We start from the raw sequence: 26276 nt of genomic DNA on the forward strand, positions 1-26276 counted from the left end.
GTGCGATGTGCCTTTTTACGTCCCTTGCTGAAATGTTAACGGCAATTGCTGAGCGAAAGACAAACATATAAAAAAGCAGTGTGAACAAATACAATAGACGGGAATACCCTACAAAATTACACTCAAAAGTATATCTACAAAGTAATAGTAGTAAAAATATACAAAAAAAAACTTTCCTTTCAATTTTTACATTATGCATTTATTATTATTTCTATTTAAATTGTTGTGTATTCGTGTCGAGTTCTTTGTGGACTTCGAAACAGCAAATAAAATTCAGTTCCGCATAATTAAATATTAGACGAATTTAAACAGGTTTTGTATGGTTTATATTTTTTGTATTCTTTAAATGAAATAAAAACAGGAATATTAACCGGCAGCCAAACAAGTTACTTAACGAGCCACACTGATTACAGGGTATATTTGCAAAGCAGCAATTTGCAAGTGCGTGCAACAATATGAAAATATGCAGCCAAGGAGATAAAAACTTCAATCAAAACCAGCAATCAAATTGTGTCTGGCGATACTTAATAATAACAATGCAAACGCACACAAATACAAACACACACACAAACACACAAACACACACATACAGTTGCAGCTATGCGGCGAAGTTAACATTGTTTCAACCTGTTGTCGACGCTGACGCTGACGTCGACGTCGACAGCAACAGTTGCTGCTTTGGCCTTTTTCAAGCCAAGCTTTTGAGCCGCAGTTGACGAGCTGAGCTGCTGGCCTAAAGACGCGAAACCGGCTGAAACCGACTGAACACAAAACATGCTGTAAATTTGCAACCAAATTTGAATGTGCAACAATAAAAGTTCTAAGTGCGTGAAATATATTTCTGTAAGCTTCAAATAATATATTTGCAACAAAAAACAAACAACTCAACTCAATTTTTGACTTAAATTGAGTTGGTTTGTGCTATTTCTCATGGCTTATCGATTTATATCTTAATCTGTGCTTATTGTCGGCATATAAATAAAGTGCAAAAAAGCAAAAAAGCATCGTGAGTGAAACAAGAGAAATGAACTCAGTGAAAGTGAAGTAGTCTCATCATCATTATCAGCGAACAGCGAAGAGATTGTTCAAGTTGTTATGGCCCGTTGTTGGCTTGTTGTTGCTGTTGTTGTTGTTGTTAATGATGCTGCCTGCTGCTAATGGGATTTGGGCTCCGTAATTGTGATTGCAACTGAAACAAGGAAACGACGCCAACGACAATGACAACAAACAATACTGAATGTTTGCATGTGCAAATATCACAAACAGCACAAAGCAAATGCAGATTTCGACTAATCTTTCAGCGAACAACCTGCCAAAAGGCTGCAGCTGTCGTTCATGCGTACAAGTATCGAGATATGAGCTATGTTTATGCATGATAGAGCCTGTGAAATAGAGCATTAAATCAATTGAGCGAGAAGCGAATAGTAATTAGTTGCTCATCACAGCATACTTAGCTTTTCTAATGTTTTTGCGATTTATATATGTATTAGTTGTTCATGGATTAGAACTATCTGAAAAAAAGTTATTTAATCTGCAAAAGAAAGCTTGTTTTCGATAAAGTCATGACTCATGATGACTCTTTCATGTCTAAACTCAAGGATGAGTCTAAAATAAATGTCAACCACATCAAATGATCATAAATATTTGTGTAAAATCCGCTTGAATAACTTGGTTTTTTGAAGCAGTATATTAGGCAATAAGTATAATAAAACTTAACACATAGTTTCTTCATAAATATTACCATAAATATACATATATATATATATATATATGTATATACGCAAATTGAAAGTCTACAAAATAGGGTTGGGCAACGCTTTAAACAGTTTTAAATCGCATTTGAAACAAAATGCTTCCCATTTATCTCACCTTAAGCGCACTGGCTTGAACTTTAAGGTTCAAGTCATAGGAAACATTAAAAAGCAATCAAAATAAACAGTTTTAATTCAAGTAGTTTATAACAGCAGCTACGATGCCAGCAGATCGTAAAAAGGGCGTTTAATGAGCTGCTGAAATTGCATCCGTCCATGCAAAATAGCCAAAAACTTGATAGCCAAACCTAAACGCATAAATAAAATTCAGCCACCGTCAGCCAACAACCGGCAACTGGCAACTGACAACTGACAAAAAGCATAAAGCCCCTCCCAAACAAAAGGAAAATAAGGTGTTTAAAATTCACCTTGAGTCTAACCAAAATAAAAGAGCCCAAGTCGCAGCCTCCACTTGCGGAGCCACAAACAACAACACCAAAAAAAAGAAACAACAACAAAAAAGGCAATCTTTCTCTGTGCCAGTTGGCCACAATTGGAGTTCACAGCTCGGCACCGGCTAATTACCCGCAATTTCATTTGAAAAGTAACAAATAAGGCAAAGCAGCAAAGAGTAACAAATGCTTAACTTAATTACCCGCAGGTAGCCTGCTGCTCTTAATCAACACTGTTAATCGACTGTTAAGCCAACTGTTAACCGGCTGTTAAAGTTAATCAGATCGCAAAATGAATGATGCTGTTGCCCCTGGAAACGGTTCGACAGCCTTGAACTCCACACAGGTAAACTACAGATGGGAACGTACACCTATCATTATTATATGTATATATTTATATATATATATATATATATATATATATACAGCTCTTTTTTTTTGACTTTGTGCTTAATCTGAAACCAACCAAGTGACTTTTGCGCTACAGAGCACCAAAAATGCGTATCTGCTAAACCAGTTTTTTTCCACGGATGCTTGTTTTGTATTTTTTTATACTGTGTAGGCCACAAATGGGTTAGCGGGTTTTGTTCAAACTCACCTGCAGCATGTAACAAAACAATCAGCAAAGAAGACTTTATTGACCCAGTTTATTACGTAACCCTCAACTGCAATTTTGTTTCCCAATCACTCATCGATTTTGGTTAGTTATTAAATGTAGTTCAGGGTCATATGTCATGTTAATTGCCCCCCTCATCACAACTACAAGTACAGGGTATTAAACGGGCTAACCCCCTTTGCAAGTGCAACACATTTTATTCTTTTGTATTTGGGTTTGTTTTTGCTGCTGGCAAATAGTCGCACATAGTGCAGATAAGCATCTACAGACAGACATAGTTTTCAGTTAACTGAAACTTGTTTCAGTTTAGGTTGGCAAGCGATTCAGTCGCATCTTAATTGTGATGCCGTCGTTTATTTATTATTATTATTGGTTGACTGGGTTTGAAAGTCAAGTCCATGGCGTAGGTCAACACAAAACTTGTTGACACAATGCCAATTTTCTTCTGTTTTGAGTGCTGGCCAGTAAAACTTTAAAGTAGCCATTTGCCTAAAGTTTGCTTACCGAACAATGCAATTTTTTATACAATTACTGACAGTAGTAAATAGGTCCTAAATAGTAAGCCTAAAACTAGTTTTAACTGGCTATCATAAAACATTAATGAGGAAGTAATTGTTATTCACTTTACACTTATTTTTTGGGTAGTTTTTGTAGAATTTTAAATAGCAGCTGATCTAATAAAGAATAACAAACAATCAACACTCAAACTTTACGTTAATTTCAAGTTATATCCGTACACGTTAAAAGTATTATTTACTTGGCCATATTTGTTCTTAGAAGCATTAATGATGGCCAAAAAAGATGGGCTCGCTTTAAGCTGTTCAATTGATTTAGTAATTGCAGAGATTCCACAGATATATAAAGATGTGTGTAGAATTATTGGAAATGTTTGTTTATTTTATTAGAAGCCTATTAAAATTATTATGAATATTAATGATATACATGGAGAATACATAGATGATAAATAGTAAACTCGGATAGCTATCAGACCTCAATATACATCTTAAGTATATTATTATAATATACTTGACATTTATTGTAAGAAATAACTGACATTTCAGTCACATCAGCTTAGAATTGTTAGTCAACTGTGCTGAAAGTCAAATATAAGTTGATTATTTGTGAGAGCCTGGTCAATATTTGGCCATCATGATGAAAAGCACCGACAATGTGCAGTCAGTTGAGGAGGGGGGCGTGCCGCCTGACGCATTAATGCGCATTAATATCTGGCACAAGGTAAATTATAAATATGTTGCAAGCTGCTTGGAAAACACACACACTCATAAATCGCCGCAGATACTCTTCTTTTTGTTGGGTTTGACCTGTGCCCTCACTGTTTGTGTGCTGATTCGGTTGGCCAACAAACTGAAAGCCAATGGTCAACTTGAGGATGTGATTCACTTCGAAGAGGGCTCGATCCACATCGGTCGCAGACTTGATAATTAGACACTCCTCGCACTAGACGTCTTTAACCAATATTTACCAACATCAAACGCCTTCTGTTTAAATAAAGCGCTAATTGATTGAATAATGCGGAAATTGGGCTTGGGATTTGATGTGCAAATTGAGCAAACAGCAGTTCAACAAACTATTCGTGAGGAAATGCTTTGACGCTGACAAAAATATATATTTAAGAAAGAAAACTATAATTAGCCATAGGCATTCTCGATTAGACTACTATGAAAACTCGTTTTTGATGTTACCCTTGACACATTTACACATTAATTATTGATAATTGGCTTTAATTAGTCCAAGTAAAGTTCAGCAAAACAAATGCTTGGAATTACCCCAGTTCTAGCTCTGAAGATTTAGAATCTATATTTATATTTCTGTGTCTATAAAATAGCAGAGATATGAGAAAATATTCTCAATATTAAATATATATATAAATAATAGATAGAATTGAAGTTAAAAATGATTTTAATCTGTTTTCATCACAATTCAATTAAATTAATGAGCCAATAGTTATTAACTCTGAGGAGGGGTATATTAATTACAGATCTTAAATACACCGACCGACAACTTTAGCTATATACCATTAATTACGTTCCAATCAAGACTGCATGACTTGCATTTTCTTAAGGTATTAAGTATTTAAGTGTATAGAAATCAATTTAAGTTCCCCTCTTTAAGCTACGCCTTCAGCACTTCGTCAAACCTGAACCGATATTCAATAGCTATACAGTTTTGATCATGGTTTTATCCGACAGATGACTAAATCTGAACCGATTAATTCTATATAACAATTTCAGACTCCAACTAAAGATGTTCAGATCAATATAGAAACTGCCAAAGAGGAGCCGAGTAGCAAGGGCAACTGTTGCAGCTGGATTGTGCTGGTGGTCTTGGCTGCTGCTCTAACTGTGGCCACCGCCATGGTCTGGTATTATCAAGGCACTTGGTGCGGATTGGGTGCGCTCTACGGCAGTCTGGTGCTGCTGCTGCTGGTGAAGCCGGGCTGGCGCTGGTTCTACATAGCAGCCGTCACGGGACCACGTGACACCATGTAAGTGTGACCCCAGCAATTAGATGCACTGCCTCCAAGTACTAACCGCCATTGTTATGCCAACCAGCGCATTGATTGCCTACATTCGAGTGTTGCTGTTTGTGAAGCGACAGGAGCGCAAGAATCTCAATGTGGGCGACATCTTTGAGGCGAATGTGGCCCAGCATCCGGACAAGTTGGCCATTGTCAGCGAGACCCAGAAGTGGACCTTTCGCCAGGTGAACGAGCATGCGAATCGTGTCGCGAACGTCTTCCACAGTCATGGCTACAAGAAGGGCGATGTGGTTGGGCTACTGCTGGAGAATCGCGCCGAGTTTGTGGCCACTTGGCTGGGCCTGTCCAAAATCGGTGTAATTACGCCGCTGATCAATACGAATCTGCGTGGACCCTCGCTGCAGCACAGCATCAAGGTGGGCAACTGCACGGCGCTAATCTATGGCATCAGCTACAGATCGGCTGTGATGGATATAGCCAAGGATCTGCCCGCCCATGTGGCGCTCTATCAGTTCAACGATGAGGCCAACTCAGCAAAGGCAGCCACCGAGGGTCTGTCTCAGGGTTTGGCGCAACAGTTGAATGCTCTGTTAGAGTCGGCAGCCAAGGATAAGGTTGCCGCTGGCGCCAGTCGTGCCGATCATCAGGATAAACTCGTCTACATCTACACGTCGGGCACCACAGGTCTGCCCAAGGCAGCTGTCATTACCCATGCACGGTAAGTGCAATTATCATGCATACATTAATTTATATTACAGATGTAAAAGGGTTCTTAGTAAACCTGCCTGTTGCGCAAATTCAAGTGTCTAATTGGGGTTTTCCATACGGGTCAAAGTATGCAACTTATGAAAGCTCACAAATTATATATTTTTTTTTATTATTATTGTGCATTTAAAATTTAATTGTATGCATTCGGCGTAATCCATAATTTCCCAGCGAACTCTGTTAACCCCTCGAAAACTAACGTAAATATTTTTTATTACTCGATTCGTCTAGGTTTTTCTTTATAGCGGCTGGCATTCACTACGCCTTGGGTTTCCGGGACGATGATGTGTTCTACGCCCCGCTGCCACTTTACCACACAGCTGGCGGTGTGATGAGCATGGGGCAGGCTCTGCTCTTTGGCTCCACTGTTGTCGTACGAAAAAAGTTCAGCGCATCCGGCTATTTTGCTGACTGTGCGCGCTTCAATTGCACCGTAAGTCAACTGAGAGATTGGGTTAATCCCCTACGGGAATGCTCACTCCATTTTCAATTGCAGATTGGCCATTATATTGGAGAGATGGCGCGTTATATCTTGGCAACGCCGGCGGCAGCACACGATCGTCAGCATCAGGTGCGCATGGTCTTTGGCAATGGGCTGCGTCCACAGATCTGGACGCAGTTCGTCGAACGCTTCAATATTGGCAAAGTGGGTGAATTCTATGGCGCCACCGAGGGCAATGCGAATATCATGAACAACGATAGTACAGTGGGCGCAATTGGATTCGTCTCCCGTATATTGCCACAGATCTATCCCATATCCGTCATACGTGCCGATCCCCATACGGGCGAACCCATACGCAACGCGAAGGGTCTCTGCGATCGATGTGAGGCCAACGAGCCGGGCGTCTTTATTGGCAAGATTGTCAAGGGTAATCCGTGTCGTGAGTTCCTCGGCTATGTGGATACGAAAGCCTCTTCGAAGAAGGTAGTCCACGATGTGTTCTGCAAAGGCGATATGGCATTTATATCGGGCGATCTATTGGTGGCCGATGAGCGGGGCTATTTGTATTTCAAGGATCGCACAGGGGATACCTTTCGCTGGAAGGGTGAGAATGTATCCACCAGCGAGGTGGAGGCACAGCTCAGCAATATGATCAACTACAAGGACGCCATTGTCTATGGCGTCTGCATACCACAGACGGAAGGCCGCGCCGGCATGGCCGCCATCTATGATCCCACCAGGGAGGTGGACGTGTCCACGCTGGGTTCCCAGTTCGCCACAGCTTTACCGAACTATGCGCGACCCGTTTTCCTGAGATTCCTGCGACGCATCGATTTGACGGGCACGTTCAAGTTGCGCAAGGTGGAGCTGCAGCAGCAGGGCTTCAATCCTGCCGCATCCGAGGATGAGCTATATTATGCCCAGGCCAATGGCAGCTATGCAAAGCTCACGCAGGACATCTATGAGAGGATTCAACGCAATGAATTGCGCTTTTGAGTTGAGGATAAGTCTACTTTTAGCTTTAAGCTCCCATATAAGACTAATAAGAAGGCGGAAATCATATATATATATAAATATATACATAAGAAATAAGATGTTTTCGATCAGCTAGATTAATTTACAGCTTTAGGTAAATTGCCATCTGGCTCAACAAATGGAGGAGTAAAAAATACATAATGAATACTTTTCGGCTTTTTATTATTTAGCTGGAATGTGAGCAAATATATTGCATACTTTCGGGCAGCGCACAAAAGCGGCATTTGCTGACTTGTGCTGCATACTTCAGGGGATGTGAACTAAGCAATACGCCCACAACTATTTGCAAAAATGGCTCGAACTCAATTCTTACAGATCTTCGAAGAACATGGTGAGTTATAATCATAAGGACAACCCCTATCGAACTACATTCGAGGATTATTGGTTCATCTGAGAACCCAAACACTTGCAAAAATTTCAGCGTAGGACGAAGGAAAATGAGCCAAAATCACAAAATCCTCAGTTTCTCGAAAACTACAGGGACGATTTGGATGTCCTTTGACCAGTTGGTAGCCCTGGTTAAGTCAAAAACGAATGTCCTATTCTGAATTCTGTCGAAGTGCATTCAAAGATTATGAGGTCATATGGGTAGCCAAGTCGGCACACATATTTTAAGGCAGCTCTTACATCTTTCTGCTAAAGTTAAATTCTTAGGTTTTAGTTGATAGATTCGTGTGTATTGTGCTAGCGTATTAAATAATAAAAAATCTTAATGGAGAACAGTGGAACAAATGTCTAGGCTTAAATACTTTCAGCATAAATCGCAGCAGCAGCAGCAGCAGCAGCCGCATCCGAACTCAGTCCTTGGGCGGCACATCCTTGACGAGATCGGATCGCTTCTGTTGCTCCATGCGCTGCTCGACCTGCTCGAGTCGGTCGCTCATCGCATCCAGAGAGTTGAGCAAACCCGCCTGGATTTCGCCATAGCGCTTCATGGCCAATATCAGACTCTCCTCGATCAGTTCGCTCTGCTGGGCATATTCCCCATTGTTCTCGGTGATCTGCTTGAGTTTGTCCAGGCACTCGCTGGGTATACTCCGAAAGTATTCCGCACCCAGTGCCGGCTCCAGTTGCTTCACCCGCTCCAGCTGCTCGCTCTGCGCATAGAGTTCGGGTGCCACAGCATTCAGATATACCTCCTTGGAGCGCACCTGTTGCTGCTCCTCCAGGTAGTTGGGATCCAGATACTTCTCCAGTTCCGCCGCCCGCCCCACGCACTGCTGCAGCTGGCTGCGTCCCGTTGTCGCCTCACTCAGCAAGGCGTTGGCCGAGCACAGCGAATCCACAATGTTTGCCGTCTTCGGATTGCAATCGCCATCGCCAACATGTTGTTCCGGCAGTGGGCCGAGTACTCGCGTCAACGCATCTATTCTCTTTTCCAGTATGTCGAGGGCTTCCATTTTTATCGTCAAATTTCTCTAGGAAAGCGGAATGATGTCAGTGCAGTCTGCAAAACAAAAACACACAAAAATACCAAAAACGCGTCGCATTGCAGTTGCGGTATTGTACAACACTAAACAATATACATATCGATAGCTGACCTATCGTCAAGCTTTTACAGCGAAACGACTTTTTGAAAAGTAATTAAGAGAAATTGAATATATTTACATTTCTTTCATTTCATCAAAATTCACAATTTAAAATTTTCTAGTGATAGTTGCTCTGCATCCTTGTTGATCTGCGCCGAACTATCCTCAGAGATGATGCGTACCACATCCGCATCCAAGTCACCATCTGCCACGCTGTCGTCCAGCACACACAGCAGTCCATCGTTGTCCACGTAGGGGAAAAAGAATTCGGGCTTATCCCAATTGGAACGCTGCCCAATGCTACAATGCGTCTCCTGCTGCATGTGGTCGGAAAGCAGAGCAAATTCATCGAATTGCAGATCACAGCAAATGCAGCGCAACAAGCAAATCTGCCGACGTATAAAGTTGACAACCTTGATCTTCTGATAGAAATTCAGGGAACTGGTGACGGCATCAAAATCCAAGTGATGCACATCGATCATGTGCTTTTTTAGGACTGAGAACTGAGCCTCTTCCAGTGGACAGTAAAGGCACTTGATGGAGTGGGGCTCCCCATCAGCTGCCCAATCGGACCAATCCGAATCATGATCCCCATCCGAGTCCTGGCGTGCGAAATGCTTGTCAAAATCAACGCTCACGTTGTCCTCGGCCAAGGATCGACGTTTCGCTCGCTGCTGCTGCTTGCGTTGCGCTGGCGCTTGCTTCGCTCGATTGTAGTTGACCAGAAAGAACTTATCGTACTCCCGGCGATTGGGATTGATGCGCTTGTGACCCTTCTTCCGCATATGCTCCTTGAGTGTGGGACGATCCTTGAATTAGGAATGTAGAACATATCGATATTTGGATTTGCTTTCTCGATGTTGTCGATATTGATATCGATGTTATGTGCGAAACACACCACTTATTAACCGATATCATTATAAATATTCATCGCTTATAAAAATACTATCGTACATATACTATTGATATGTTTCGTTTAAAGCAAATACCTTGAATATCTTCTCGCAGTACAAACACAACAATTTGTTTATATTCTCCTCGAGCTGATCGAGCAACTCATCCACGAAGACCAATTTCTCCGGCTTGCCCACCAACAGGAAATGCTTGTCGAACAGATGATCGAGGTAATCGGCGCGCAATCCCTTAACAACTGTCCGACAGAAGAGGCATTCCTTGCTGAAACTACGATCCGTCAGCTCGAACTGGTGCCGCTCGAGGGCTGCATTTAGGCGCTGCTCCTGCAGCCGCTGGCGCAGCTCAAAGTCCTGCGGCAGTATATCACAGAGCAGAAAATATTTCTCATTCTTGGCATAGCTGCCATCGGGCAACTGGTCCAGAAACATTGTCGTGCAGTATTGCTCGAATTCATGAGCTGCGACGGAGTAAAGTGAATAAAAGTTATGTTTATTTACGTGGTTAATCACACTTACCCTGGAACTCCTTCTCCCAGTACTGCAGGTAGTCCTCCAACACGGCAATTTCATCCACATCCGCAATAACGAGTCGGTGCTCAAGATACAGGTGCGCCAGGCAATCGTCCCTGTCTCCGGGGAATATGTAAACCTTGTCGCATTTCAGGCATTTAATGGCTGTGTTTCGGGTGGGTTTCAGTACTTGAGCATCCTTGGGGACAACTGTGGCCACAGAATCGCCAGCGATTCCAGCTGCTTCCATTTGTTCCATTTGTTGACACAAACGATACTAGAGGTGATAAGCGATTTCAAGGCAGTTTGCGATAAGCGATATCAACTATCGATTGCTGGAATAAAGTTTAGTTTGCTGCATGTATGAAGAAGTCATTAAAGAAGCACATACATAAAAATAATGAACTATTTAATATAATATAACTACACGAATGAAGTTGCTTAAACCTGTTGAATATTCAACTGATGCGCCAGTAATCGATATATGAACGATATAATTATGTGAACTAGTTCCGCAGAAAAATACTCGAATCTTGCAACACGTGTGTTCCTCGGCCATTTTCCTTAACCTGGCACCGCGTGCAAACGTCTTTCGGACATCGCTTGTGCTTAAGTGTTAAATAAAATCCAAATAAAGATGACTGACGTTGGTAAGTGTAACCAACGCATAACACAAACAAAGCGCGCCAAATGCGAATAAAGCACAAATCATTGCAGACTCGCGAAAGAAAAAAAAGAAAATCAAGGAGGAGCCGCTCGATGGCGAAGATCTTGGCACTCTGCAAAAGCAGAACCAATTCCAAATAAAACCCTCCTCGAAGATCGCCGAACTGGAAACATCGCAATGGCCACTGTTGCTCAAGAACTTTGATAAGCTGAACATACGCTCGAATCATTATACTCCGCTGGCGCATGGCTCTTCGCCGCTCAATCGCGACATTAAGGAGTACATTAAAACTGGCTTCATCAATCTGGACAAGCCTTCGAATCCCAGTTCGCACGAGGTGGTCGCCTGGATCAAAAAGATATTGAAAGTGGAGAAAACAGGCCATTCCGGCACATTGGATCCCAAGGTTACCGGTAAGTGCTGAAAGAATCATGTGTTTTTGTCTGCTAGAGATGAGCAAAGTGGTGATTTGTTGTACGATATTTAAATATAAAGCGCGTTTTTTATATCTGCCAGTCACTATTATCTAGTTCTCTCTGCCGCATGGCACTCTCACTCTCACTTTCTGACCTAACCTCACTTAACCAACACGTGCAATTCGCAGGCTGCTTGATTGTCTGCATTGACCGTGCCACGCGTCTCGTCAAGTCGCAACAGAGCGCCGGCAAGGAGTATGTGGCGATTTTCAAGCTGCATGGCGCCGTTGAATCGGTGGCCAAAGTGCGTCAGGGTCTCGAGAAGCTGCGTGGTGCGCTCTTCCAGCGTCCGCCTCTCATCTCCGCCGTAAAGCGACAGCTTCGTGTGCGCACCGTCTACGATAGTAAATTGCTGGACTACGACGAGACTCGTAATATGGGTAAGTTCTCCATTTCCTTCATCATAACGTGGAGCTAGTGCATCGCTGTCTGGCTTAAGGCAGCGTTGCCAGATCTAAAAATGTATATAAAAATTCAGTATTTGCCTACAGGCAGAGGCAAATGCACAGTTTTGTTTGTAACACACTCGTCTCGTTTTCATTACTCACGTGCTTAGGTGTTTTTTGGGTTAGCTGCGAAGCCGGTTCCTACATACGTACCATGTGCGTCCATTTGGGTCTAGTCCTTGGCGTCGGTGGCCAAATGTTAGAACTGCGTCGCGTTCGTTCCGGCATCCAGTCGGAACGCGATGGCATGGTCACAATGCACGATGTCCTCGATGCCATGTGGCTCTATGAGAATCACAAGGACGAGTCCATGCTGCGTCGTGTCATCAAGCCGCTGGAGGGTCTCCTCATCAACCACAAGCGCATCATCATGAAGGACAGTTCCGTAAGTTTGCTAGGAACAAGGTGTTCTTACTTACCCCATGATATTAAGCCGGCAGACGCTTGTAATTTAACCAGCGGCGTCTGTGACTATGACTGGGAACAGTAAAGCCGCTGATGTGTGTATGTTGGAATTGCGCTTTATCTGCGCATCTGACAAAGATTTATTCAGACTACAAAACATAAAAATTGACACATAAATATTTAATTGAACAAGCAGCAATTAATATCGATCTGTATTTGTTTATTCTTAGGTGAATGCCGTTTGTTATGGTGCCAAAATAATGTTGCCTGGCGTCCTGCGCTATGAGGATGGCATTGAAATCGAGCAAGAGATTGTCATCTGCACCACAAAGGGCGAGGCGATTTGTTTGGCTATCGCCTTAATGACGACGGCGACGATGTCGTCGTGCGATCATGGAGTTGTTGCCAAGATCAAGCGTGTGATTATGGAGCGTGACATATACCCGCGCAAATGGGGATTGGGTCCCAAGGCGTCGGCTAAGAAGGCGCTTATCGCTGCCGGCAAGCTGGACAAGTTTGGCAGGCCCAATGAGAATACACCCAAGGAGTGGCTAACTGGCTTTGTGGACTACAATGCCAAGAAGCCAGCAGCGCAACAACAAAAAGAATCACCCACAAACGGCAACGAAGCCAGCAAGGTAAGAAACTAGAAAATAAACTATATTATAACATTTCGCTATAATAAATTCAACTATTTTCTTTTTGTTGTTGTGCAGCGCAAGCTGAGCACCTCCAGTGTAGAGGAATCGGCAGTTGAACCCGCGCCCGTCACCTCCGAGAAGAAGAAAAAGAAGAAGAAGCACAAGGGCGAAGAGGAGGCGCCAGTTGAGGAGGACGAAACAACTAGATCATCGGCCGAAGTGCCCGTAGAGAAAGAGAAGAAGAAAAAGAAGAAGAAGGACAAAGATAGGGATAGAGATGAGGCTCAGGAATAGAATATTTTCTGTATCACTACTAGTAGACACTTAGGCTTTGATGTCCTCCACTATTTTGAGAGCATTTTTTATATATATTAAGTTTAAAAGTTGTAGACAGCGACTTGTTTAAATTGAGCTGTACAAATGCAAATTTTCAATGCATTTACAAGAAGTGACATTCGCAATGCAATAAATTGTATAATTTTATTGTAAACTATAAAAACGGTTTAATTAGGGTTTATTTAGCATCTTATTCTACACTTAGCGACTGCCTCAACTCTTCCATTTTAAAGGTGAGTTTCAATTGCAATTGTGACTTTATAATATATACGATTTTCAAATGTTGCACGCTGTTTCCTGATGAGCAATAACTTTCGCCCCTAGCTGAACACTTAAGTGAAACTTCTCATGTTGAATGCGAGATTGGTCTTACTGAATTTTGACAGCCAGCACATTTGAAAGTTGTCTTTCTAATGCAAAATCTTTATAGTTAGCATGTTTTTATTTTAATATTAATATATTTATTATACATTACAGCTTGCATAATGGAAACTACCGGTAATGGAGAACAATTATGAGGTGAGTTCACAAAAATTGAAGTACTCATGTAAATTACTCCTCTATTTTGTGATGAGAATTTAACTTTCGCCCCTATCTGAACACAAATGTGAAACTTCTCATGTTGAATGCGATATTGGTCTTGCTGATAATAAAACAAGTCTCCAATCAAAGCATTTAAAACTTTGAAGACCTATATTTATTTATATATATTTTTGTATTCTTGCAGATTCAAAATAATTCCTGGCCTATTCTACAAGAGAGCTGAGTATCTTAGCCATCAAATAAACGGTTAGTACACCTTTTATTTTCAGTCTGTGAAACGCAATTTTGTGATGAGAATTAACTTTCGCCCCTAGCTGAACACTTAAGTGAAACTTCTCATGTTGAATGCGAGATTGGTCTTACTGATATCAAACTTATTCAAACATGATTTTCGAAGTTGTTATTTTCTCAACTAATTGATTATTCGTTCCATTTTTTCAGAAGACACCGAGATGCATTCATTGGGAATTAAGACTGAGCTCAAGGTAAGCATTATCATTCTTAAGACCCCAAGAAAACTTAATTTCTACGTGATGAGAAATAACTTTCGCCCCTAGCTGAACACTTAAGTGAAACTTCTCATGTTGAATGCGAGATTGGTCTTACTGAAATAATATTTATATCACGATAATTTATATAATAAATTATTTGGTATTTTACTAATTCAATTTAATTCAATTTCAGTTCCAAATGGGTTTGTCTTTTGGCTTTGTAATCATCGTCTTTGAGAGGTAAGAATATATTACAAGTCAGCAATTCATTAAGTATTCTTTGTGATGAGCAATAAACTTTCGCCCCTAGCTGAACACATAAGTGAAACTTCTCATGTTGAATGCGAGATTGGTCTTACTGATAATATGATTTTATAACACTAAAGAAGGGCTACTTTTGAAATCTTTAGTAAAGTTATTTTCTTTTCTTTATCTTACAGTTTTCAACACACAGAAGTTTATTCCTTAAAGGCAATTCTGATAGGTAAGCAAAACTCATGTTGATTTTGTTATATATATTGAAATACTTAAAATGATGAGAAAGGAACGCTGATATGTGGCATGATTCACAAAATCCGCAACAACACAATCCTCAAAAATAGGTCCTACTGAAAAAAATACAAATAGAAATAAAATGTATTTCATTTTTAACAAGGTCATTAATTATAAAATATATTTATTTGCAGCTCCAACCAGTATCAGGAGAGGGGAAATTTCAATCATAATCAAAAAGGTGGGTTAAATTTGTATGAAAACATGATCAAAAATCTTCTAGAATGATGAGAAAGGAACGCTGATATGTGGCATGATTCACAAAATCCGCAACAACACAATCCTCAAAAATAGGTCCTACTGAATGCAAAATTAATAATTACAACTTGTCTTCAGTCAAAAATGTAAACACAAAACTAACTTTATTATTCTCTTGTATTTGCAGGTACTGTACTTTCTCCTCAACAAGTGACGTTGGTTTTATATATATATATGTACAAATTTTGACTGCCTGCACAAAAATAAATAAAGAGATTCATGGCAAACACGTGTTGTTTTCAATGTGGGGCGGATAAAAGCGCGTATAACCTGAAAATGTTGTGCTGTGCTTTTTCTTGACGGCTATTTTTGGCGGGAATCAAAATCCAGAGTTGCCACCCGGCGCAACTTAAACGATATTGCTTTTATTCATTTGGCGAATGTGCCGCCAAAGCTTCTAATCTAGGAAGTTGTGCTGTGTTATTATAAAGCGTGCTTCTAAGCACGTGTTGCGTTGATCTAATAAAATGTGAGTAACTGTTTTATTGTGACAATAGCGTCCTCGAGCTTTCATATAAAAAAAAATCCATGTTTCTAACCTGAAAAAAACCAACTAAATAATATAATCAAATACAACACACATCATGTTAGAAACGTGTCTCGATTCTTTTGATAGCTTTGAATATCATCAGGCTAGATTTTAAGCACATTCAACAGGCCTGTGTTCAAATTGAGTGTCAGTTGCTCTGTGACAAGTGCTCCAATATTAAAATGAACAAATTTTCTTACTTTTTTAGTGTAAAATGTAAATATTTGAATAATTTATGCACTAATTGTGTAAAAAGCTTCGTCGCGCTTTTTTCAACAGGTTTAAATATCAGTAGATTACAGTTATAGCGCGCTCTACAACCCTGTGTTTCATTCCACGCTGCAGCTGCCTTGACGGGCTGTTATCGGTCTCCATATTGAAATTCATCAAGCAGTCACCGCCGATACATGTATGTGTCAATTTTTTTTGTGCATGTATTCGCTTGTACGCTTCTGCGACGTACGACATCAGCAGCGAGAGAGCTGCAACTAATTGCGCAGTTAACTAAAGGAAAAGTACAAATATCGAAGAAAGACTTTGAAGTTTGCAATTGGGCACTCTTTGTGAAAACCTGCTTGTGCAGGTGAGTGTTTTAATATCAATTTCGATTTCTATGTGGCAGGACATTTTGTGTGAGTAATGCATATTTTCTCAACGTCATTCGTGTCGTGCATGCGTGTGAAAGAGACGGGTGCTGCTCGGTGCTTTACACACTCTGACACACGTGATCAGCGGCGAAAAGAGTGTGTATCTGTTGCCGCGACGCCATGTTGGATTTATTTTTGAGGTTATCGATTTATTTCGTACGCTTTACAACTATTTGATGTTTTTACTGTCAAACTAATTAACTAATCAATGTGTATATTTACGGTTTTATTAAATTACACAACGTAAGTAGTTCTTCTTGTTGTTTTTTTTAAACAGTTGTGCAATTTATTACGTAATTTCGAATATAAAGATCGCAATCAAGATTGCAAGCACCATATAGGTTATGTAAAGTTTTATTATTTTAATTTTTTAAAAGGACGTTAACAATTGTATTTGTGGCTATTTAAGTAAATAGGTTATAGTTGGTTATCCCAATGGTGTCTCTCTCTCGCTCTCCCTCTGCAGATTTTAATCAGTAAACACGTGCGCACGCACACATGTGCACCTTAATACATAAATATATACATGCGGCACACATATTAATGCCATTGCATTTCGTTGGAACGATTGGGAATGGAATGGGCTCGCACCAAGCACACACACACACACGAACACACCTTGCGTTCACATACACATAACGACCAGCAGCCAAGCAGTCGTCACAGGGCCCGCACAGAGCTGGTTGTGATCGCAATTTATTTGCACGCGTTCTTCTTGAATTTAAATAAAAAGTTGTAATAATTGCATTTATTTTGAACAATAAAAGAATGCATTCATGCGCAATGGTTATAAACATTTGCAACTGCTGGCATTAATTTAATGTGGATATGCAATTGCCGCATTGTGAAAATAAACTTAGCGTGTAAAATGTTTTAGTTGTTGTTGCTGCTGCTGCTGCCGCTGATGCGTGTGTGTTTGTTTGTGTGTGTGCGTCAGCAATTCAAAGGCGCTTAATAATAACAGTGGATTGTTCGTTGCTCGTTGGCTTTTTACCGTTTGTTGTGTGCTTTGAAAGTGCGTAAATATTTATGCATGTAAATAGCTGTAAATTCGCTTTCCTGTTAGCTATTGCGATACACACGCTGCTTGTAGATTTCGATAACGAGTCGATAACAGTGTGTTTAATTATTAAGGTCCTTGGAAGACAATTGATGTACATAATTATTAATTTTAATTTTAGATGAGTGTGTGTGAGTGAATAGCAAATATAATAGTTCTTTGTCCGCTTTTGTCGTCGCCATTTGCATGCGTTTTCTTTGTATGTGTGTGTGTTTATGTGTGTTGTGTATTTATTAGCTGGCAAGTGTTACCCATTTGCGTGAAAAAGTTTAGGGTTGGCTGAGGGGAAGCACTTTTCTTTTTTTAGGCATGTGACATATTTGAAGTGTGACAAGTGAGACATGTTTTGGACTTGACACATATTTTATTGCATTTGACGTTTGTGATTTTAAAAAGCAACACAACAAAGAATTTTGGATTTACAATTTTACGGGTGGACAACTTTAAAGAAAATACAATTTATAAGTTATCAATAACAGTGTGGCCGTATTTAAACATTAATTACATCACATTACTGCAAAATCATACGTAATATGGTTTTTAAAATTATGATTAGATAAGTTTCAGTCGAAAACTTTATATTTATATATTTTTATAGTCTTAACCAAGAGGGCTTTCAACAGTAGTATCATATTCGGCAATTCCTTCTAGTTTCGTGTGATTTGCATTAAAGTTCTTGGCTCCAGAAACACCAAATAATTGTTTACGAGCTAGAAATAGAAATAAATGTAGTTAATGTTTATTGTAATCTTGTTATATATGACGAAGTTTTTGTATAAAAACGTTTTTCATATTCAACATTGGTATTATTATTGATTTGTTCTCCTTTTGTTTTAGAATGATACAAGAATTGCCGCCAATTGTGCTAAGGGGCAAAGATCTGCGCAAATTTCATCATCTGAGACGCAAATATCCCGTTTCGTTGGAATTCTTGCACAGCAACTGGGGAAATGCGAAACGTTTCATCATCTACGCCCTGAATCCGCGATGTATCCTGCGCAAATATGCGTGGCGTAAGCGGCGTAATCGAGTCGTAATCCTTGAACGATCGCGTCTGCTGCTCTTCGATCCGCGTCGGAAGAACATGATTAAGAAGCGCAAGGCGCACATAAAGCAATGGTCATCGAGCATTGTGGCTTACTATAGAAAAATGGGTCGCATATCGGAGTACGAGGAGACGGAACTGTACGGCGATGAGCTGTCCAAGCAGATGAAACAACAACTGGAGCTGCTGAAGAGCGGCAAGCGCGGACTCTCCTTGATCGAGGATGCCAACAAGAATTTGGAGCTGCGTCAGGACAAACAAGAAGAGAAGAAGGGAGCAGAAGAGACAAGGGAAGAAGATGTGCAGAGCAGCGCAAAAGATGGCCAAATTGAAGAAGAGAAGGAGAAAGACGGAGAACACGATAAAGTAGAAGAGCTTGCTCCAACATCTTCAAAACGACTTGATTCAAAATCTTCTAAAGAACTTGCCTCAAAATCTACAGAAGCGATGACTCCAAAATCTTGCCAACAGCTCACTGTCAAATCTCCAGAAAAACTCACTCTAGAACGTGTTCCAATATCTCCAGAAGTGCTGGCTTCAAAATCAACAAAATTGCTCGTTCCAAAATCAAAAGAAGCGCCAACAACCGCTGGTGTCCGTTGCAATAGTCCTGCCAAAGTAACTGAAAAGTCGTCGGAAAAAGCCGGAGGAAGCAAATTCTTAGACATGCTCATGAATAAAGTGCGCGTCAAGAATTTTGCCAAAGAGTCTGCCATCGCCACGAATGAGGACTGTAGCCCCAACAAGGCAGCAAGACAAACGGCTGAGTCAAACAGCGAATTTTGCTATAATGATGACACCAGCGAGGATTTCGTTGGTTTCGATGAGACCGCCCATCAGCCGGGCATGCTGCTGACTCCGCTGGTGCCGCAGAGCGGCAAAGCGCTCGATGGGAATGGCGCCTTTGTCAGCGAGGCGCTCGAGGCCTACATGAAAGAGAACAATCTGCGTGAGGATCGCGACCGGCTGCTCGAGCCGATGTATCAGGATGGACGCGTCACGGCGCATAGTGTGCCACCGTATATGGATATGCCGGCGGTGCCGGATAGTTTGCAGCGACTGCGTACAGTTGCGGAGAGACGACTGTATTTGCAGCGCTCCAAGAACCAAAAGATGGCCATCATCAACAACGAGGCGAACATCTACAGGGAATTGCAGCGTAAGCAGCGCCAGCGTAAGGTAAAAATTGCCGCAATGCAACAGCTACAATCGACTAGCAGCCAGATGCCCTTCACCCGACAGGGCTGGCAGGCGGCCAGCTATTTGGCAACGGAGCATGATAAGTATTACTATCAGGTTATACGCGTCGATGGACAAATGGTGCGCCTGCCTGGTAGCCAGGGCAACAATACGCACCGCGAGAAGCAACCGCATCACAATCAGTTGAGCGCCAAGGAGTTGGCCCATCTGAAATGCCATAGCAATTGCGTGGATGCATCGGTGCAGGCCGATCTGAAGATCTTGAATACGCGTCAGGTCGATACAAAGAAACTGCAGAAGTTAAACCAATTTCCGCTGCCGGCCATCTTTCGTCCGTGTCCACTGTCACAGAAGCCATATCAGAAACCGCTGGATGATGATACGGCTGCTCTGCTGTTAGCTGGTGGCAGCATGGCTATTGTTAGTATGCCCACCGTTCAACTGGATGTTAAACCACAGACGGGTCGACCCTTGGACGAGATAGCCAAGCGTTATCTACAGTATATACTGCCACATCATGACATCACCCGCGAGTGGGCCGAGTTCAGTGTGTCCACGTTGCAGGAGTCGCCAAATAGTATGCGCGAAGCAGAGGCACAGGCGGCAACAATGTCGATTGCCGGTCGTCGCAAGAGCTTCACGTTTGTGATACCATATATGAATGATCGCAATCATATCCTGGTGCGTCGCGTTGTCGATCGCTCCGAGCAGTTGGACGAGAATTTCACGGCCGCCCAACCCGAGGAGAAGCTGCGGGAATTTGAGTTCCGCAAGCAATTGCCAGCCATATGCGATGCAGTTGCCTTGGACTGTGCCGATGTGATTAATGACATGATCAACACGGTCGCAATCAGTTGCAGCGAGAACTCATTCATCGGCATCGATCCCGATGCAGTGAGTGCTGCCAAGCCGGAGCCGACTGATGGCGATGTGTTTGCCAACAAGTCGATTGGCAAAGGGATTGCAACCAAGCAGCAACAACAACTGCAGCGACGATCCAACAACAACAGCAGCAACAGCAACAATAGCAGACAGCAGCGTTTGACCAAAGAACTGAGGCGTCTCAATGCCACCATTATCGATGCGGCTGCCATTGCCAAGGATGGTGAGTAGTAAATAATAATAAATAAGTATTATTAGACAGGACTTGGATCTGTTTTAAACTGATTGATTAGTTTCTACAGACTATCAATAATTGTTACATTTAATTCAGTAGTTGCAAATATTTATTTATATTTCCACATCAAGTGCTAATAATTTCCTTGACATACTCAGCAAATAAACCATGCATCAAGGATTTCTGCCGGCTGGGCTGCGTCTGCGAGAGTCTGGTCGGAGTGCGACCAACCCGCGAGCATTGTGGACGCGCTGAATGTGTCCTCGAATGCCGCTGCACAGGAACCGAACTAACGCGCATTATGCACGTCGAAACCGATGTGCGTAGATAGAATATCTTTACTCACATCTCAGCTGTATATTAACGCATTCCTCTCCTTTCACAGGGTCGCGGCATTTCCAATGAGGATGCGTTCAATTTGCGTCGCCAGGCAACGGCGCGTCTGGCCAAAATGGAAAAGGATTTCACCTCGACACTGGTGCTGACGGACAACGAGACGCTGCTTATCAATGAGACGCAGTGCGATAAGAAGCGACGCTGCACCAAAGCGCCCAAACGCTACGAGGACTTTGACGACACCCTGGACGACGATGAGGAGCCGTGCGCGCGTCCGACCAGATCAGCCAAGCGTGAGGCGAGCCTCAAGCGCAGCCCCGACAGTGTCAAACTGACGCCACCACCACCACTGTTGCAGGCCAAACCCTGCATTGTGAAGGATGTCGACTATGAGAAGCTGCGCCATTGCCGGGTCGCCTTGCGTCGCCTGCCCGATGTGGCTAATCTGGCCACGTTCTGCATGACCCATCAGCTGTACAACTGCTTCTGCGGCGGCCTCGCCCAAGATGGTAAACCAGTTGTCATTGACAAGGAGGAGGCAGAGCTGCCCGTGCCGCATTATGTGCCCGAGTTGGCGACTCGCGCTCACTACAGCTTCGAGAGGGCACAGGAGACACCGCCACCGACGCACAGCAAGAAGCGCAAGAAGCAACAACAACAACAACCGAAGACGATGCCTGCCAAACCGTCGACGCCGCTACCGCCATTGATACCATTGACGCCGCCAGAACAGCCAACTGAAACTGTGGCCAACCAATCCAACGCGACGTCGATAATACCTGTTCTGCCCGAGCAATCATCGGTCACCGCCGAACTGGACACAATCCTCAGCTATTATCGCTGTCGCCCCGACATGTGCCGTCGCGCCATAGTTATTCCCAAGAAATGTTATATACGCTCCAATCGCCGGCGCAGGGAGCGACTGCGTTTGGAGATCGCCAAGGCGGAGACGCCACGCACTCAGAATCTGATCGAGAAGCGCATCTATAGCGCCGTGCGCTACTATCGCGCCGAACTGGATAATCAGCGGCGCCAGGAGAAGCGGCCGTGGTTGAAGCAACAGCAACAGGAGAAGCTAGCCTCGGAGCCAACTGTGATTGTGGTGCGTGACGATTCCGATGAGAGTGATACCTCCAGTTTGTCGACACGCAAGCGGAGCGCAGAGACAACGGAGGAGCTGACTGGCTGCATGGAGGAGCAGCCCCAGCCATCCAAGCGAAAGAAGAAGGAGCTCAAGGAGATGCCAGTGAAGAAGCCATCGCCTCCCATTACGTTTATACCAATTGGGCCCAAGCCAGCGCCGTCCGTGGCCGAGCTGCCGCCAATCCCAGCTCTGCTATTTCCAACGCCCGATACTATGGAAAAAATGCCCATAATCTCCTCATGCTATTCGCTGTATAACAATGCTGCCATCGAAATGCCCCAGAGCGGCATCATCAACAACAACAATGAAACTGTTGCGTCCACATCCAATCGTGATGAGAATACCGCGATGGATTCGTCGACCTTTCACTCCTCCTGCAATGATGTCATCAAGAAGATGAACACGCTGGTTAGCAAGAAAATGCAGGACATCGATATGGCGCTGAAGCGTGAAAGTAAAATAATACCACCACCGAATGCCGAGATACTCTGCATCATTAAATGGACCAACTTTCTGGGGGCCTTCGACTCGGACTACGTTTTCATTTGGGATGTGCAAATGACGAACTTCAGTTTCCTGGCGGCGACCATAACGAACATGATGCCCGCAATCTGTGGCGCAATTGCTGTTGTCAACACACGCTTTGCACCGGATCCAAGTGCGTTGTCGTTGATGGCCCGGATGCTGCTGGAGGGCCAACGGAATGAGCACACCTCTCGGCTGGCTGTCGTCATGCAGGGCAGACAAGATTATTGGCTGGTCAAGGGATTCCTGCGCTACATGGAGGACAATACGTGCACGAAACCAACGCCACAGTCGCATCCCTTCCTCACCAAGAAAATCAACATATTGTGCACGCTGATGGTGAAGCAAAAGATTAAGGAGAAGAGACCTCAAGTCGAATCAGTCGATAAATCGCCATCAGAAGACGCTCCAGCAGCAGCAGCAGCAGCAGCAGGTTCACCAGTGACAGCCACAGCAACGGCAACGGCAGTTTCCACAGCTCCTTCAGCATTAGGTGCTGCTACTACCATCTTAGCTGCTAAGCCGGCTGCAGCAGGGGAGCAGGTGAAACAGACGCCAATCAATATATGCAGCAATGTTGAGATCCGTAAAGTAATCCAATTGGATGTGCCGGAAATGCAAATACCAGAATTGCAACCGCACGATCATCGCTGGCTTGTGCTCAACTTGTATGACGATTTCTCGCACATCTTTGTGCCGGCATTCAGGGACATGATCTCACTAGATCGCATACACAATGTGATGCACGTGGCGCAGGACACCCGCAAGGTGGTCAAGCTGCAATTCTTTCAGGATGCCCCATACGATGCCTTCGTTACGCCGCTATCCAAGCGCAAAATCTACTTTGGACCACTTCGCCTAGATATGCAGCCGCCGGTGCTGGTGCTGCTCCAGAGCGTCGATGGCAAGATGATGTTGCGTGAGGTGTATCAAAGGGACCACAATATTCCCGTGCAGCATGACAGACGGACCATGGCCTTCTGGCTGATACAGATTAACAAACAGGTGCACTTCGATATTGAGATGTGTGAAAAGGGCAGATTGGCCAAGGTGGCGACCACCTCCTCGCAGACATTGGCAATTCAGGAGCAGGACTTTCAGGCGGCATTCAATGCTGCCATGTGCGACGATGACGACGACGACGACGATTGCGTTATCATCAACAATGATGAAGAGGAGGAGGCGCTGCTGCTGGACGACGACGATGAGGATGAGCAGGATGCGGACGAGGAGCAGGATACAAAAAAGTTGCTGCAGCCAAGTCAGAAGCAGCAGCAGTCTGCTAAAAACGCACAACGTCGATCGCATTTCACCATTCAAACTGTGCCCAACAATGGCGGCGCTCTCCAAATAACATCAACTTTGCCACGTTCCAGCAACTCCAGCGATATTCCAGAACTGAAGACCGGCTTTTTGCCGTTCATTGCGAATATGCCTGCTGTGGGTGGCTTTGCACCTGCCACACAATTTCTTACGCCCCAAGTGCAGGTCACCAAGACTCCAGTGCCACCTCTTGTGGCAAGCACTGACAATGAGTCGCCGCCAGCTAAAATCAGTCGCATCTCTGTGCAGCGTTGTGCGGATGCCAAAGAGACGCCAGCGCCAGCGCCATCGAAAATCAACGATTCGCTGCAACAATTGCTCAGCGGTGGCAATAACAACATACAAATCGGCAGTGGCAGCCGCGGAGTTACCATCACCAAGCTCAAGGCCACCAAAGAGGCGACTAAGGTTCCAGCTGCTGCTACGACTACGACTTCTACTGCTTCTACTGCTCCTGCTACTGTGGAGGAAATTAAAATAGGCAGCAAGCGCAAGTCGCCACAAATCGCTGCAGCAGCCGCAGCAATTGCTCCGGCAGCATCGGGTGGCATGTCTGCTGAGTCCATGCTAGAGCAAATTGATATGCCCAGCTTGGGCAAATTGGAGTCGCTGCTGATGCATCCGTTAGAAGCAACACCAGGAGCAGCAGCAGCAGCAGCAACCACATCACAAGAGTCAAAGACACAAGTGCCAGCAGCAGCAACAAAATCTGCTCCGCGCTCTAAGATGCAATTCCCTCCAGCAGTCGCACAAAAGTACAAAGCAGCACAGCAATCCAAGGCCCAACTTGCTGCTGCAAAAATGCCCAAGATTCAATCCACAAAGATTCAATCTTCAGCAGCACCAGCTACACAACAGGCCAATAATCAATTGCCAGCAGCAGCAGCCGCACAGTCATCAAAGATGACAGGAGGAGGAGCACAACCATCGAAGATTCAATCGCAAACTGGAGCAGCACAGTCAAAGATTCCATCGGCAACAGCTGCAGCTACACAGTCGAAGATTCAGTCACCAGCAGCTGCACCAGGAGCAGCACAATCACCGAAGACTCAGTCACTAGCAGCAGCAGCACAGTCGAAGACTCAGTCATCAGCAGCAGGAGTAGCACAGTCGAAGATTCAATCCCAAGCAGCAGCTGGAGCACAGTCGAAGACTCAGTCATCAGCAGCCGGAGTAGCACAGTCGAAGATTCAATCCCAAGCAGCAGCTGGAGCAGTAGCTCATATCAAGGTGGACACACAGCAGTCCAAGGTTAAATCGCAGCCAAAGCAGCTGGCAAGCAAACCGACCGTTTTCATTGTGCCGCGATCATCACTGCCAGCAGCCCAATTGCCGCCAACTGCTGAGCATGATGAGCAGCCGCCGAGACCGCTCCTCTGTGCCCGACCAACCGATGCAAAGAAGAGCCGATATGGTTATTTTGTGGCCGATGGTTTGCCGCGTTATCGAGTTAAAATGATGGATGACAAGTTAGTGATCAACGTGCCCGAAGAGGGCATCTTCTCCTTCAAGAGCAGTGCGAAGGCCAGCGCCTTTCTTAATCGGTGAGTCCTTAAATACATTTAATACTTCAACTCAGTTAATAATTAACTATTTTTATACTTCAGCTGTTTGTCACGCAAGCCGAATTTAAAGATGCATTTGCCAGCTGATTGGAAATTTTCTCCCACTACCCGCAGCACTCCCATTGTAATCGATGATTAAGACTCAGTAAAAAAAAAAAAGGAAGAACAGAACAAAAAACACCCGCGCATAAAATATAAATTATAATTATAACTGTACTGCATATGCAATATGTTAGAATTAAGTTGATAATTTAAGTAAAACAACTTGAATTATTTAGTTTGTTTAATTATGAAATATGTGAACGGCTTTTATTGAGAAGATGCCACAAAAATAAAGATATAACAAGAACAAGAAATTCATTTCCAAACGTATCATTTCATGTGTTTCTTCCGTTGTTCCAACATTCCATTTCGTTTCAACTCAACAGCATCGGCACGCACAGCTGATGGCAGTGC

At 43.5% G+C, this 26276-nt stretch overlaps 6 protein-coding genes and 6 non-coding genes across 17 annotated transcripts; 10 read left to right on the plus strand and 2 right to left on the minus strand.

Moving 5' to 3' along the window:
• The first annotated feature begins 743 nt into the window (after positions 1–743).
• On the plus strand, positions 744–7708 carry LOC6559845 (long-chain fatty acid transport protein 4). 3 transcript variants are annotated; one of them, XM_032735137.2, is made up of 6 exons: positions 744–824; positions 2413–2549; positions 5072–5325; positions 5393–6037; positions 6316–6517; positions 6581–7708. In XM_032735137.2, exons 2-6 carry the CDS (start codon positions 2496–2498, stop codon positions 7520–7522), a joined length of 2097 nt encoding a protein of 698 aa, XP_032591028.2. In that variant the 5' UTR covers positions 744–824; positions 2413–2495; the 3' UTR covers positions 7523–7708. The 3 variants fall into 3 exon arrangements, with proteins under 3 accessions (XP_032591028.2, XP_032591029.2, XP_032591030.2); XM_032735138.2 differs by having other exon boundaries at positions 745–843; XM_032735139.2 differs by lacking the exon at positions 744–824 and adding an exon at positions 2065–2355.
• On the plus strand, positions 3935–4347 carry LOC116805087. Its single transcript, XM_032735140.2, has 2 exons — positions 3935–4055; positions 4116–4347. The coding sequence occupies exons 1-2, from the start codon at positions 3969–3971 to the stop codon at positions 4263–4265; spliced, it is 237 nt and encodes a 78-aa protein (XP_032591031.1). The 5' UTR covers positions 3935–3968; the 3' UTR covers positions 4266–4347.
• A 514-nt stretch (positions 7709–8222) lies between the features above and the next one.
• Positions 8223–9022, minus strand: LOC6559846. Its single transcript, XM_001985713.3, has one exon. It carries the CDS (start codon positions 8959–8961, stop codon positions 8359–8361), a length of 603 nt encoding a protein of 200 aa, XP_001985749.1. The 5' UTR covers positions 8962–9022; the 3' UTR covers positions 8223–8358.
• A 123-nt stretch (positions 9023–9145) lies between these two features.
• On the minus strand, positions 9146–10794 carry LOC6561003 (zinc finger protein 277). Its single transcript, XM_001985714.2, has 3 exons — positions 10521–10794; positions 10080–10462; positions 9146–9899 (listed from the first exon to the last, which is right to left on the minus strand). The coding sequence occupies exons 1-3, from the start codon at positions 10771–10773 to the stop codon at positions 9192–9194; spliced, it is 1344 nt and encodes a 447-aa protein (XP_001985750.1). The 5' UTR covers positions 10774–10794; the 3' UTR covers positions 9146–9191.
• A 158-nt stretch (positions 10795–10952) lies between these two features.
• LOC6560969 (H/ACA ribonucleoprotein complex subunit 4) lies at positions 10953–13639 on the plus strand. Of its 2 annotated transcripts, none has more exons than XM_001985715.3 (6): positions 10953–11164; positions 11232–11594; positions 11786–12037; positions 12214–12488; positions 12739–13146; positions 13225–13639. In XM_001985715.3, the coding sequence occupies exons 1-6, from the start codon at positions 11152–11154 to the stop codon at positions 13441–13443; spliced, it is 1530 nt and encodes a 509-aa protein (XP_001985751.1). In that variant the 5' UTR covers positions 10953–11151; the 3' UTR covers positions 13444–13639. The 2 variants fall into 2 exon arrangements, with proteins under 2 accessions (XP_001985751.1, XP_032590512.1); XM_032734621.2 differs by having other exon boundaries at positions 11137–11164; positions 11217–11594.
• LOC6560970 lies at positions 12521–12662 on the plus strand. Its single transcript, XR_047067.1, has one exon. It is a non-coding gene; the product is annotated as a small nucleolar RNA snoR639/H1 (small nucleolar RNA).
• Positions 13640–13776: 137 nt separating the features above from the next.
• On the plus strand, positions 13777–13870 carry LOC6561200. Its single transcript, XR_047068.2, has one exon. It is a non-coding gene; the product is annotated as a small nucleolar RNA Me28S-Gm1083 (small nucleolar RNA).
• Positions 13871–14046: 176 nt separating this feature from the next.
• On the plus strand, positions 14047–14141 carry LOC6560904. The gene has a single exon (XR_047069.2). It is a non-coding gene; the product is annotated as a small nucleolar RNA Me28S-Gm1083 (small nucleolar RNA).
• Positions 14142–14308: 167 nt separating this feature from the next.
• Positions 14309–14403, plus strand: LOC6560905. Its single transcript, XR_047070.2, has one exon. It is a non-coding gene; the product is annotated as a small nucleolar RNA Me28S-Gm1083 (small nucleolar RNA).
• Positions 14404–14552: 149 nt separating this feature from the next.
• On the plus strand, positions 14553–14646 carry LOC6560906. Its single transcript, XR_047071.2, has one exon. It is a non-coding gene; the product is annotated as a small nucleolar RNA Me28S-Gm1083 (small nucleolar RNA).
• Positions 14647–14793: 147 nt separating this feature from the next.
• LOC6560907 lies at positions 14794–14889 on the plus strand. Its single transcript, XR_047072.2, has one exon. It is a non-coding gene; the product is annotated as a small nucleolar RNA Me28S-Gm1083 (small nucleolar RNA).
• A 1384-nt stretch (positions 14890–16273) lies between these two features.
• On the plus strand, positions 16274–26180 carry LOC6560941. 3 transcript variants are annotated; one of them, XM_032735434.2, is made up of 5 exons: positions 16274–16441; positions 18403–20915; positions 21086–21246; positions 21313–25799; positions 25863–26180. In XM_032735434.2, exons 2-5 carry the CDS (start codon positions 18404–18406, stop codon positions 25957–25959), a joined length of 7257 nt encoding a protein of 2418 aa, XP_032591325.1. In that variant the 5' UTR covers positions 16274–16441; position 18403; the 3' UTR covers positions 25960–26180. The 3 variants fall into 3 exon arrangements, with proteins under 3 accessions (XP_032591325.1, XP_043071696.1, XP_032591326.1); XM_043215761.1 differs by lacking the exon at positions 16274–16441 and adding an exon at positions 17392–17413; XM_032735435.2 differs by lacking the exon at positions 16274–16441 and adding an exon at positions 17407–17520.
• Positions 26181–26276: the final 96 nt, after the last annotated feature.

Source organism: Drosophila grimshawi, unplaced genomic scaffold (genome assembly GCF_018153295.1).
Source record: "Drosophila grimshawi isolate 15287-2541.00 unplaced genomic scaffold, ASM1815329v1 contig_1367, whole genome shotgun sequence".
In the NCBI taxonomy this organism is placed as follows: Eukaryota; Metazoa; Arthropoda; class Insecta; order Diptera; family Drosophilidae; genus Drosophila; species Drosophila grimshawi.

Coding starts and splice junctions, on each gene's coding strand:
- LOC6559845 (XM_032735137.2), top strand. CDS start 2,496: ATGAATGATGCTGTTGCCCCTGGAAACGGTTCGACAGCCTTGAACTCC. Junction 5,326..5,392: donor ACGGGACCACGTGACACCAT/GTAAGTGTGACC, acceptor TATGCCAACCAG/CGCATTGATTGCCTACATTC. Junction 6,518..6,580: donor GTGCGCGCTTCAATTGCACC/GTAAGTCAACTG, acceptor TTTCAATTGCAG/ATTGGCCATTATATTGGAGA.
- LOC116805087 (XM_032735140.2), top strand. CDS start 3,969: ATGATGAAAAGCACCGACAATGTGCAGTCAGTTGAGGAGGGGGGCGTG. Junction 4,056..4,115: donor GCATTAATATCTGGCACAAG/GTAAATTATAAA, acceptor AAATCGCCGCAG/ATACTCTTCTTTTTGTTGGG.
- LOC6559846 (XM_001985713.3), bottom strand. CDS start 8,961: ATGGAAGCCCTCGACATACTGGAAAAGAGAATAGATGCGTTGACGCGA.
- LOC6561003 (XM_001985714.2), bottom strand. CDS start 10,773: ATGGAACAAATGGAAGCAGCTGGAATCGCTGGCGATTCTGTGGCCACA. Junction 10,463..10,520: donor CTGGGAGAAGGAGTTCCAGG/GTAAGTGTGATT, acceptor ACTCCGTCGCAG/CTCATGAATTCGAGCAATAC. Junction 9,900..10,079: donor ACTGCGAGAAGATATTCAAG/GTATTTGCTTTA, acceptor TCCTAATTCAAG/GATCGTCCCACACTCAAGGA.
- LOC6560969 (XM_032734621.2), top strand. Junction 11,595..11,785: donor ATTGGATCCCAAGGTTACCG/GTAAGTGCTGAA, acceptor TGCAATTCGCAG/GCTGCTTGATTGTCTGCATT. Junction 12,038..12,213: donor CGACGAGACTCGTAATATGG/GTAAGTTCTCCA, acceptor TCACGTGCTTAG/GTGTTTTTTGGGTTAGCTGC.
- LOC6560941 (XM_032735434.2), top strand. CDS start 18,404: ATGATACAAGAATTGCCGCCAATTGTGCTAAGGGGCAAAGATCTGCGC. Junction 21,247..21,312: donor TTATGCACGTCGAAACCGAT/GTGCGTAGATAG, acceptor CTCCTTTCACAG/GGTCGCGGCATTTCCAATGA. Junction 25,800..25,862: donor GCCAGCGCCTTTCTTAATCG/GTGAGTCCTTAA, acceptor TTTATACTTCAG/CTGTTTGTCACGCAAGCCGA.